Consider the following 12682-nt stretch of genomic DNA (forward strand, 5'->3'; position numbering starts at 1 on the left):
CAGATGTATAGACACTAGAAATCTCACCAGTCGGATCCCCAAGAAACAGAACAAACTGTTAAGGGGTGTAATTTAGCAGCATCTGCTCAGCTATTAAAGAGGAATGAAACTCCCAAAAGGAAGAATTTTTAGCCCTACTACCTAGGCCAGGATTATGTGTTCCTACAGCTTCCTGAAATATACGTTTACCACTTCTCAAGGTAGAGCGACTCCCAATCTCCAAGCACAACTCCTCCTGTAGGTGTTATCCCAGATTGTGTGCTGCATAGATGAGAACAAAGGATGTCCGATCGGCTGCACTCCAAACAATCCACTTTATTGAACCAAGATAAAACCAGTACAGACAGTGGAAATACAGTGAGGGACTGGCAGGTAAACGCGTTCCATGCTAAAGACAGTGCTTATTCATTACCCACTTGAAATACTTGCATCACATCTCCTATGAGGTTGTAGGAGCAGCAGGGTCGGTCCAAAGGGTGGTGGGTCCAGGGCATGATTAGTGATGCCTATTTGCACAAGGAAAAGGCAATCAGCTGAAGAGTACCAAGATGTAAGAACGGGACCCGCTGTGTGGCACCTTATCAGTGGATCGCAGTGGGACAACACTGGATTTGCTGTGCAGGTTATTATATGGTTCTAAGCACACTACAGCACCGCCTGTAAGTGGGAATAAAAAAAAACATAGGTGGCTGGTGGTGCTCAATACTGTTTTTAGCATCCATTTTCCAAGTAGAAGTGCCATAAATCCCTAATTCCGTCCAATTGGAAATCAGACCAAACCCCATTAATAGGCCAATGGCTCAAAATGGTAAATTATATCAGTGCCATGGAAGACTTCACAATGTCGTTGCACCATCAAGAAGAGACATATGCTTGATTTATATTGGACCCAGTTTTGATATTATACAACATACCATACTTTGGGCCACTTACACAGCCCAGGAGGTAGAATAGGGAAGGACCCTATTTTTGTCTATTGACCTACCTCTCTTTCCTACTTCTTCCTTTCCTCCTTATCCCCCCTTCCCCCCACTCCCTTTCTTTCTATTTTTCCTCTTCCTCCTTATTCTATATTGGAACTTTCACCCCCATGAATGTTAAACATCTTTTACAGGTTTGGTTTTTTTTTCGTGTTCGTATGTGGACTCAGTTGTGCTATCTTTCATGGTCCCCAGAAAGTCACCTTTTGGATCTACCATGCTTGTATATTGAACACAATTGCACTGTTTTTGTATATCTTTGCATTTACAATTTCATGGCTTCCTGAGACTCTAATTCATCCCAAAGGTGTTCTGTTGGGTTGAGATCAGGACTCTGTGCAGGCCAGTCAAGTTCCTCCACCCCAAACTCACTCATCCATGTCTTTATGGACCTTGCTTTGTGCACTGGTGCGTAATCATGTTGGAACACTGCTGTAGAGTCCAGCGATGGCGTGCTTTACACCACGGCATCCGACGCTTTGCATTGCACTTGGTGATGTAAGGCTTGGATGCAGCTGCTCGGCCATGGAAACCCATTCCATGAAGCTCTCTACACACTGTTGTGCTAATCTGAAGGCCACATGAAGTTTAGAGGTCTTTAGCTATTGACTCTGCAGACAGTTGGCAACTTCTACGCACTGTGCGCTTCAGCATGCGCTGACCCCGCTCTGTCATGTGACGTGGCCTACCACTTGGTGGCTGAGTTGCTGTTGTTCCCAGTTGCTTCCACTTTGTTATCATCCTACTAACAGTTGAGCGTGGAATATTTAGTAGCCAGAAAATGTCACGGATGGACTTATTGCACAGGTGACCACCTATCACGGGACCACGCTTGGAGTCACTGAGCTCCTGAGAGCAACCCATTCTTTCACCAATGTTTGTAGAAGCAGTCTGCATGCCTAGGGGCTTGATTGTATACACCTGTGTCCATGGAGGGGATTGGAACACCTGAATCACATGCTTTGGATGGCGGGCCCAATACTTTTGTCAATGTAGTGTATATATCTATGAAGTTGATTTTAGATTTAGATTCACATATCTAATATGATTCTCCATATCTAAGATGATCATTCATTTGTTTTCTTTTTTTTTCTTTTTGTAGCTTTGATGTGTGCCTACCTAGGAGCAGCATTGGCTAATGTGATGGCAGTGGTAAGTATTGTTTGGAAATACAAATAACCTAAAACTACAATCAGAGTATTTTTCCTGCAGTAAATCCATGACTCCATTCCAGTGACTGAAAACTTTTCTGATATGCAGGTGAAAGAAATTAACTTAACCCTTCTAAGTCCTGGGGCAATGAAAAACTTTGTGCCCAGACCAAAGTTTGAACTTCTTTGCTTGCAGTGGTTTGCTCAACAATAGTTTTTTTTTTTTTAACCACTTTGCATACAAAACTGATTTTCACTTTTCTAGGCACATATGGGGCCTTTATTTGGTAATATGTTTTTTTTAAATGCCCTGGATAATTTTTATAATAAAGAGAGACAAATGCAAAAGAATATAGCTTTAGTCTGTGTAATATGTAATGTTTAAGTTGTATAAATAATATTTTCACTATTTTTTTTTTGTTAATTCAGGGGTATAGGAACTCCAGACATGTGTAGGTTTTGACACATATATCAGCTTTGTATGGTAAATAAGAAAGTGTGTACAATTTAATTTTCACTTACTGTGCTCCAAATTCCATTGTTGTAATTTACGGATGATTTATAAAAAATGTTAGTTCAGGGCTTTTTTTCTCAGAGAATAGGTGCAGGTACTCCCCCCTTCCCGATCACCCCTTGCCTCCAACCCCTCTGAGCACCGTCTCTTGGCTGCACCTCCTATTCACCTCCCAGTACCGTTCTTTTTACAGAATCAAGTATTGTTTTTGGCGCTCAGTAATTTGTATGGAATTTGTTAATAAAAATAAGCCAAGCAATAAAATAGATCTAATGCAGCCAGGAACAACAGATCCCATTAGAAACAACAGTTCCCCCAGAAACACCAGATCTCCCCAACAACAATAGATCCAGTCAGCAACAATAGATCCCTGCAGCAACAATAGACCCCCACAACAATACTGTATATATCCACCCAAGCAACAATAGTCACCCACCAGCCACAGTAGATCTCCCAGCAGCCACTATCAATAGACCCTCCAGCTTGATCTCCTCTTCCAGCAACATAAGATCCCCCCCAACAATAATGGACCCCTCACCAGCAACAATAGATTCCCGGAAACAATAAATTCCCCCAGCAGCCAACATCAACAGACCTTCCAGCACATCCCAGCACCCCTTGCCATTACATACATTCAGTGCTGGTGGTGCTGGAACTGCGTTCACCCACATTCCCGCTGAAAAAAAGCCCTGTCAACATTGCCTGTTACAGAGCTGAAGCTGCTGTAAGCAAAGAGAAGCTGCTGAATTTTTATAGGCAACAGGAGGGTTCAGGGGCGGAATGACAACTCATGGGGCTCCTGGGCAATATGGGATCATGGGGCCCCTGTGTCCTTGCCCAAACTCAAAAAAGCCTATGAAAAAGGTACCAGGGGCATCTCATGGGGCCCCCTACTGACCCCAGGCCCTCGGGCAGTGCCCGAGTTTCCAAATGGTCAGTCCGCCCCTGGGAGGGTTTGTTGCTGAGCACAAATGTTCCTTTGTCACCATGATTCGGTTATCACTGGTGATCCCATGTTCTGTCACACGTCAGAATGGTTACAAATCAACTAGGCAGGGATTCCAGGTTAACTAAATAACAGGAAAAAAAAGAATAAAATACCTTTGTGCTATATGCCTTGATAATTGCTCATTATACATGCATGTTGTGTTTCATATGGGTACTAGCTCCACCCATTACATCACTACAGGAAGGCTTTCCCTAAAAGGGGGCCTAACACCCAAAAACATAATTCCCTCTACCATACTGCTTTGGGACTGAGCCATCTAGCAGCCGATATCCTAACTGCTCCTACTAACAAGCACATACTCACCTATCTTACACTTTGTTCAGCTGCTGAGAGTGAAGCAAATAATCTGTATTCCTGAGTCTGGAGGAGCGTGTGCCTGGTAATTGGCCATATGTCTAGAGGGCACCAGAGCTTACATAGGGTTGTCTTTCCTTATTCCATTGGCTAAATAAAGTGGTGGCTGCTGGGAGGAAGAGGGGCATTAAACAAAGTGGTTTGGTTAAAAAAAAAACATTGACCACCAAAATTCTATCAAAAAGGCTTTCAAGAGTATCGAACATTGTGTCCAGAAAGTTGGTCTGTAGAATTGCCGAGAGTCGGATACAACATATACATAAGTACTGAATATAGTTGTGATAATGCCTACCTTTGACACTTTGCTATAATGCTCCCTCCCTAGCAATACCTACTCACCTTTACTTTGCTCACCCACCACGATTCCCCAAGGCAAGCGTGGCTCAGTGCCTCACCGTGCTTCACACTGAGGAGTTTTTGAAGAGCTTTTGTGTTAACAAAGCACAAGACAAGCTGAAGAAAAATGCTTCCCTATGTTCAGTATGTCTATGTATGTCAATCAATGTCTTTACACTGGTCCAATGCATTTCAGTTGCAGTGTAAAAAATCCTGCTTGCCACATTTTGGGGTATATTTTTGGTCAGTTAAAAAGCCGCAATAAAATGCACCACCGCACTGAAATGCATTGAAAACATGGCAAAAACACACCAAAAACACAAAAAATGCACCTGTGTTGCGTTTTTGATGTGGTTTTTGAGTCCTGAGAAAAACACAACGCAATGGTGGTAAAATCGTGGCAAAAATGCATATGTATTTTTACTGCGTTTTTGCTACCGATTAGTGTGAAAGCGCCCTTAGTTACGAGCAATCACGCCAAGCAGCAATGGCGTCCTTGGTTCAAAGCCAGATATTATCTGCATTGAGATTGCATAGGTTTCCTCCTGGTACTTAGTCTCCTTCTGCATTTCAAAGACATGCTAATGGTTTAGATGGCTCCTGTCTAAATGAGCCCTAGTATGTTTATATAGCTATGTAAGGCTGGGCACATGTGTTGTCATATTCTGCATGCCAGACCCAAGCCAAGCATTTGGGAAAGGTTAAGCAAAGGAGGACCTGGTGACCCATCCCATAAAAAAATTGACCACCAAAATTCTGTCACAAAAGGCAAAGAGTTTCAGACATTGTGCTCAGAAAGTTGGTCTGTAGAATTGCCTAGAGTCGCATACAACTGAACAGATATATACTGTACATAAGTACTGAATAAAGTTGTGATAGTGAACCTCCTTCATGGTTTCCACCATTTTGCTTCAGATTTATTACTCATTGCTCTCTTCCAGGTTGGGTTGCCATCTTGTACTTGGCCGTTCTGCCTGACGACACTCACGTTTGTCCTACTAACCACGAACAATCCTGGCATTTACAAACTGCCTCTGTCTAAAGTCACCTATCCCGAGGCCAACAGAATCTACTATCTCAACCTGAAGAAGGAAAAAAAGGAACAGTGTGATGCCTAAGCACAGACTCCGAACCCTTCATGCCAAGCTTTATGTGGAGTAATGCATTTTTTTCAGCTTTTTGTGCTTTCCATATGACATTTCAAGCTCATCACCTGCAAATGATCAGATCTTCAGGAGAACTCTTCTATTATTCTACATGCACATATTGTACAGGCCCATTGTGAGCCATAAAGCAGAAAGCTGGATCGCATTGATACTCTGCTTGATGAAAAATTCCTGCCATTCTGCCTTTTATTTAAATTTTCTTGGATTGTCGAATATATTTTTGAATGTTAAGTTTCAATTTTCTTGGCAAGTTTTATCTGTTGTAGTTATTTTAGCACATACACTGCCAGACATATAAATGCTAAAGTGAGCCTGCATTCCATCAGAAAGAAGTGAAGACACCCCAAGACATCCATTATAACCTTTATTAGCCAGCGATGCCTCTTCTATGCCCTCTTTGATTTAGTTTCACCTTGTTACTTGGGTCTGACTTATACTGACTTCATATTTAAGCTCCACCGATTGATATCCTCCTGTCCAATAAGAGCGCGCTTCCTGGCCATTGTTCCTCTCATTGGACTGAGAAATGGTGGTTGGCAGGACATAGCCATGAGGTCAATGAAAGTCAGACTGCATTACCAAAGTGAAACTAAATCAGGAAGGTTCACAGAAGCTTTTTGTATTTAAAAAGGTAATGGATATTATGGGCAGTTATACACTTAGAGTACTTCTGTCATGGTTACAAAGCCAACAAAAGTTACATATTTTTGGCAGCTATTAAAAATCACAGCAGTTTATAGGGTGGAATGGCTTGAAAAATATCATTACATTTTAAAACTGATTATGAATAAATTATATATATATATCTATATATAATTGTTTTTGACTTGTCATTTCCACAGGCCAAGGTGTCCAGGAAAAGTGACAGTTAGGGAGACTAGTAGTAGTTCTAGGGCTACTGGAGCATTTACAACAACAAATTACAAATTAATGTATATTTCTAGGCAAATCCTTTTGGAAAGAGTGGGAAAGGATTAGACCACTGGTCAAGTTTTTATTGCTATCTCTGTCCCCATAGCGGAGAGTCACTCTCTATCTGTGCTGGTGACAATTGCCACCAAGAAAGAAAGCAGGGGGAAATCCAAACTTTTAGAGTTGTCCCCAGAACAAGAGAGAGGAAGTCTTCCAATGGGGACACCTGCTTCAGGACAACTGTGTAAGAGGGGAATCTCCATCACTTTGGGGATCTTCCCTAACTTTCTGTTGCATCTCTGGGACAGGAAGTGAAGAAAAATTTCTCCAATGGTACACAGACAGCAAAAAAATAAACAAGGATTTTAACCAATTTGAATCCAAAACTAAAAAAAATGCTTATACGTACACTTTAAAGCAAATATTATTATTATTTTTAAAGTTCCTAGGGCTTCTCCTCTCTGCTATATTAAAAAAATTGGGGACAAGTACTACATCTCCTCTCCATACTCCAGCATTATCCCTACCAATTTCTTCTAGGTTGAATGACAGCCAGCCTCATCAACCGACTTCCACTGAGCCCAAGGTGTCATGGTCACTCCCACTGGATGGTCACATCATTACACAGCCTGCATTGAGTGGATCTCACATGTCCAAGAGGAAAGATCGCCTTCCTCTGCCGCCGAAGAAGAGATTGGGCCTGCAACATCACCATACCCATTACAATCTGACCATATTATCTTTGTACAATTAACTTTAGTTTTACCAAAATGTTTCCAAAATTATGTAAATTGAGAAATTGGAGAAATTGCTTTAACTATCTGTATCCAATGAGCCAAGCCGTATACTACATTGTTGTTAGATCTAAAGGAGATTGTATAGTCAGATTGCAATGTCCATGGTGACCCTAAAAAAAATAGCAATGAAATAACTTGGATTTACCAAAATTGTACCAAATGTTTTTGTAATCTGAGGAATTCAAGAACCTACCTAAACTATCCAATCAATCTGCATCCAATGAGGCAAGCCCTTACACTCCCTAGCTGTTGGATCTAAAGGTGATTGTACAGACATATTATAAAATGAGTAGAGATCCTAAAAAATGAGCATTGGAATTAAACCTAGTGGTGTTGTAGTTGGGGGCCGACCCCCACATTTACTGACTGCCACATTTAAAGGACAGCTTTGTGTGTGTGTAAATGTGAGATTAAGCTATGTAATATAAAAAATAAGTCATATACTGAATATTATTGTAATGTGAATGAAGGGCATTTACAGGACACAACATGTCCGCGCTAGTGGTCCTTTGAGTTTTGCTGTCACTCAGCGTGACTGTAGGGGGCGGGCTTAGATCCTCTGTATTTGATTGGTTCAGGTCCTGAGCTGCTTATCCCCTGCTTTCAAAAATTGCAGGAACAGGAGATCAAAGTTTCAATTGGTTGTATTTATTTGTTCAACCTTTTTTTTAATCTGTTTTCCTACATGATCAAAATTACTTTTTAAATATTGCCTAAAAATCATTTATGGGTTGTATTATAATTATTTCTTTAATAAAACAGTTTTTAAAAAATGAAATTTTAATTTCTTTTTCATTCAAATCTTAAGTTACATAGTTGGTCTGGCTGAAAAAAGACAAAAGTCCATCCAGTTCAACCATTTAAAAAAAAGAAGTTATAATCCTACACCCACAGCTGATCCAGAGGAAGGCAAAAAAAAACAGCAAAGCATGATCCAATTTGCTCCTGCTGGGAAAAAAATTAATTCCCGATCCCCTGAGAGGCAATACTAAATATTTTTTGGATAATATCAATTGTGAGCCAATGTGGATCATCTGGACCTGTATCAATACCATGCCCATTATAGACAAGAGGTCCCCCATGCTCCTTTGTATACACAGAGATGAAGAAGGGATTTAATAAATTTGCCTTCTCTTTGTCCCCAGTCACCCACTCTAGATTATTTTGTAAAGGGCCTACATGCTTCGGTCGAACCTTTTTACTATTAATATATTTGATGACTTTTTTGGAGTTGGCCCTGCTATCTTTTGCAATCTGACGTTCGTTTTCAATTTTTGCGCCTTTATTTCCTTTTTGCATATTCTGTTATATCCTTTGTAATGTTTAAATGATGATCGCGTTCCTTTATTTTTATATTTAATAAAAGCTCTTTTCTTATTATCTATAGCTTTTTTAACTTTGGCCGTAAACCACATAGGTTTGATTTTTAGCCTTTTAACCTCCTTAGCGGTGTTCCTGAGTGTAGCTCGGGGAAAAATTTCAGTACCAAAAGCGGTAACCCCGAGCTACACTCAGGCTTACCATGCGGCGTTGCTCAGGGAGTCCCTGCAGCACTTACCTTGTCCTTCGCTCCCACGATGTGTCCCCTGCAGCGTCCCCGGCCATCTCCTCCGGCTGATGCCGGCATCCGGCTTCCGTGTTCCGGTCCCTGTGACGTCGGGACGTACAGGCGCCGGAACCGGCGGGAAATTTGAATTTTTTAAAAAATTTCATTTTTGCTGTCATTGCTATTTCAATGCATTTCACATACATTTTGTCCCTACTACTTTGTCCTGCGCCCTGCCTGCATTTTGAATGTTCTTTCTGCCTGGAAACTTAGAAAAGTCCATGGCGTCCAAAAAGCGTCCCTTTTACGTCAAAAGCGGTTTTAGAACAGCGATAGTAAATCAGAACCACTTGCAGAATTGAGTGATAATGATTCGTGGGGAAATTCCTCATCAGACACTGAAAACAATTTTGCGACTTTGCTCAGCGATGTGCGAATTTGCCTCTGTATTTCAAATTTCAGTGTTTTTGGTTTGATTATATTATTGAATTAAATTTATTATTATTATATTATTATTTTTTAGGATTATTTATTAAATTATAATTTATGATTTTGTGTTTCAAATTTTATCATACCCGGGATGTTTACTAGACTCTTGTTCGGACAGATTTCAGTGAGTTATTCCTAAAAATTACAGCCTACAATAAAAAACTACATATTTCCATGCAAAAAAATGGTACCGCTTTCAGCACAAAAAATCGGAAAGAATCATACCGCCGAGGAGGTTAAACTTGTTGCCCATGGGAATATATTTTGCAGTGTGTTCACATACAGTCTTTTTGAAGAACTCCCATTTTTGTGTTGTGTTCACTGATACCAATATTCCCTCCCAGTCTAAGTCTTAGAGCAGCTCTCAGACTTGGAATATTAGCTCTCTTAAAGTTGGGTGGTTTTTTTTTCCTGTATGTGCTTGCTATTTACAGTTAACAATACATGAAATCATGTTATGGTCACTGCTACCCAATGTTCTTTTATATGGACATCCGTAATAAGCTCTGCATTGTTTGAGATTACCTGGTCCAGCAGAGCATTATTCCTAGTTGGGGCTTCTATGAAATGTACCATAAAATTGTCCTGTAGTAGGTTTATACATTTTTGCTCTTTAACTGTTTCTGCAGTACCACTACTCCAGTCAATTTCCAGGTAGTTAAAATCCCCCATTATTATCACTGTCCCAGCCCTTGCAGCCCTTTTGATCTGTGCAAGGAGCTGAGTCTCCACCTCCTCATTAACACTGGGAGGCCTATAACAAACTCCAATGATTGCCTTTGCAGTATGCACCCCCCATGTGCAGTTCTACCCATAATACTTCAGCCTCATCACACTCTCCATCAACTAGGTCTTCTTTCACACTCACTTTGAGATCACTTCTCACATAGTGACAGACACCACCAATATGGAGGATGTCAATGCTCTCCTCTGCTTCTAAAAATGCTAGTTGCCTGGCTGTTATGTTATGTAACAGCTAATGTTTTGACCTGCAAAGAGTATACAGAGGAGGGCTTCTGCTTTTGCTGTCACTTTTTTTGCACAGGAACTTTCTGCCAGAAAGATCTGGCATTCATACATTCAAATCGTGTGCAAGGACCCTAATACATAAACTTAAAGTGGAGCTCCACCCAAAAGGGGAAGTTCCGCTTTAAGTCTACCCCCCCCCCACCTAACTTGGCATTTAATTTTGGAGGGGGGGAGCAGGTACCTAGTTATGATAGGTACCCACTCCAACTTCCATTCTGATCTTCAATCCAAGCAGAAGTTCTCCTTCTCTCAAGCCCCCCAGTCTTCTGAGACACGTCACAGGTCCAAGAAGACTGGGGGAATATTCACAAAGCACAGCACGGCTCATGCATGTGCAGTGGGCAGGTGGCTGTGAATCCAAAAGCCAAACAGCTGGCTGCCCACAGTTACACCCCGGTCACATCAAGCCCGACTTTGAAATCGCGTGACTTACAGTGAAGTCGCATGATTTCAAAGTTGGGGGACATGCCGATTTCAGGCATGATTTGCAAGACATCTGATAAAGATATCTATGCAAAATGCACCAAAAGTAGTGCCTGTACTACTTTAGAAATCAGTGCGGCTCTAACCAAGTCGGAACCGCACTGATATGATCGCTGTAATTGCGGACAGAAGGTTGCGAAGATTGCACCCAATGCGACCAGGGACTTAGGATATGGCATCGGGAACCCAGAAGCTAGTGAAGAACTAGCTCAGGTGAGGACAGCACTGGATCCTTGGATAGGTAAGTGTCCATTTAATAACAGTCGGCAGACAGAATTTGTAGTTGCTGACTTTTAATTGTTATTTACAGACTAAACTCCTCTTTAAAAATTTTCTGGAACACAGGTCCCCTTTATTGTGGAGTATTATTTTGACAAAACACGTAGCTGATAGGACTGAAAAAGCAAAAAATGTCAGCGCTACATTCAAGAACAAATGTGAAATTCGTGTTTGACTTGTTTGAGGAACATAATCCTATTCATAAAAAAAATGTGCATTGTAAAAAATTAGGAATTATCTGAGGAACTTTGATAGGTTGTAGTCTGTATTTTTTAAAAAAAAGGAACATCCAAAATCAAGCAAAACAAACCGGGGCGCCACCTCCAGTTCCACAATGATAATGGGGAGAAGCCGCCTTAAAAGTGCGCTAACACTATAAATATATTGATCTAAGAAAAGGCGCTACTCGTGTCAATTATTACAATGAATAATACTCACATGAATAGCTAGAATAAACAATAATCAGCATAAAAATATATCAAAATAAATGTGAAAAAAGTCCATATAATAATTCCACACAGTAACTTTCCGCATGCTAGCTCAGGTACAGTGAGCGGAGGTACACAGTATTTGGTTCTTTCTATGCCTACTGAAAGTGCCGCTGTCACTGAAATATGTGAGTGCAATATACACTATATTGCCAAAAGTATTGGGCCCGCCCTCCAAATCATGTGATTCAGGTGTTCCAATCCCCTCCATGGTCACAGGTGTATAAAATCAAGCAACAAGGCATGCTGACTACGTCTACAAACATTTGTGAAAGAATGGGTCGCTCTCAGGAGCTCAGTGACTCCAAGCGTGGTCCCGTGATAGGTGGTCACCTGTGCAATAAGTCCATCCGTGACATTTCCTGGCTACTAAATATTCCACGCTCAACTGTTAGTGGGATTATAACAAAGTGGAAGCAACTGGGAACAACAGCAACTCAGCCACCAAGTGGTAGGCCACGTCACATGACAGAGCGGGGTCAGCGCATGCTGAAGCGCACAGTGCGCAGAAGTCGCCTACTGTCTGCAGAGTCAATAGCTAAAGACCTCCAAACTTCATGTGGCCTTCAGATTAGCCCAACAACAGTGCATAGAGAGCTTCATGGAATGGGTTTCCATGGCTGAGCAGCTGCATCCAAGCCTTACATCACCAAGTGCAATGCAAAGCGGCAGATGCCGTGGTGTAAAGCATGCTGCCACTGGACTCTAGAGCAGGGGAGACGTGTTCTCTGGAGTGACCAATCACGCTTCTCTGTCTGGCAATCTGATGGACTGGTCTGGGTTTGCCGGTTGCCAGAAGAATGGTACTTGCCTGACTGCATTGTGCCAAGTGGATCAACTGTAGGTATAGGATTATAACTTTTTTTTCTATTTTTTCAGTGGTTGAACTAGATGGACTTTTGTCTTTTTTCAGCTAGACAAACTATGTAACTATGTGACTATGTAAGTGTAAAGTTTGGTGGAGGGGGGATTATGGTGTGGGGTTGCTTTTCAGGGGTTGGACTTGGCCCCTTAGTTGCAATGAAGGGAACTGGTAGCCTCCCTGGCGGTATTCCCGAGTGTAGCTCGGGGTAAAGTTTCAGTACCAAGCGGTAACCCTGAGCTACACTCGGGAATACACTGCAGCGTTGCTCCGCGATCCCTCTGTCA

General features: G+C 41.5%; 1 protein-coding gene across 3 annotated transcripts in view; it reads left to right on the plus strand.

Annotated features, from left to right (window-relative positions):
• SLC14A1 (solute carrier family 14 member 1 (Kidd blood group)) overlaps positions 1-7997 on the plus strand; it is an 88686-nt gene extending 80689 nt beyond the window's left edge. For all 3 annotated transcript variants that reach the window (XM_089656875.1, XM_089656874.1, XM_089656876.1), the window contains exons 8-9: positions 2083-2132; positions 5286-7997. In XM_089656875.1, the coding sequence (XP_089513001.1) occupies positions 2083-2132; positions 5286-5462 (227 nt within the window). In that variant the 3' untranslated portion in view covers positions 5463-7997. The remainder of the gene's footprint in view (positions 1-2082; positions 2133-5285) is intronic.
• Positions 7998-12682: the final 4685 nt, after the last annotated feature.

The sequence above is a fragment of the Staurois parvus genome, unplaced genomic scaffold, assembly GCF_062004578.1.
Source record: "Staurois parvus isolate SC_StPar_1 unplaced genomic scaffold, SC_StPar_1.0 ptg000946l, whole genome shotgun sequence".
Taxonomy (NCBI): Eukaryota; Metazoa; Chordata; class Amphibia; order Anura; family Ranidae; genus Staurois; species Staurois parvus.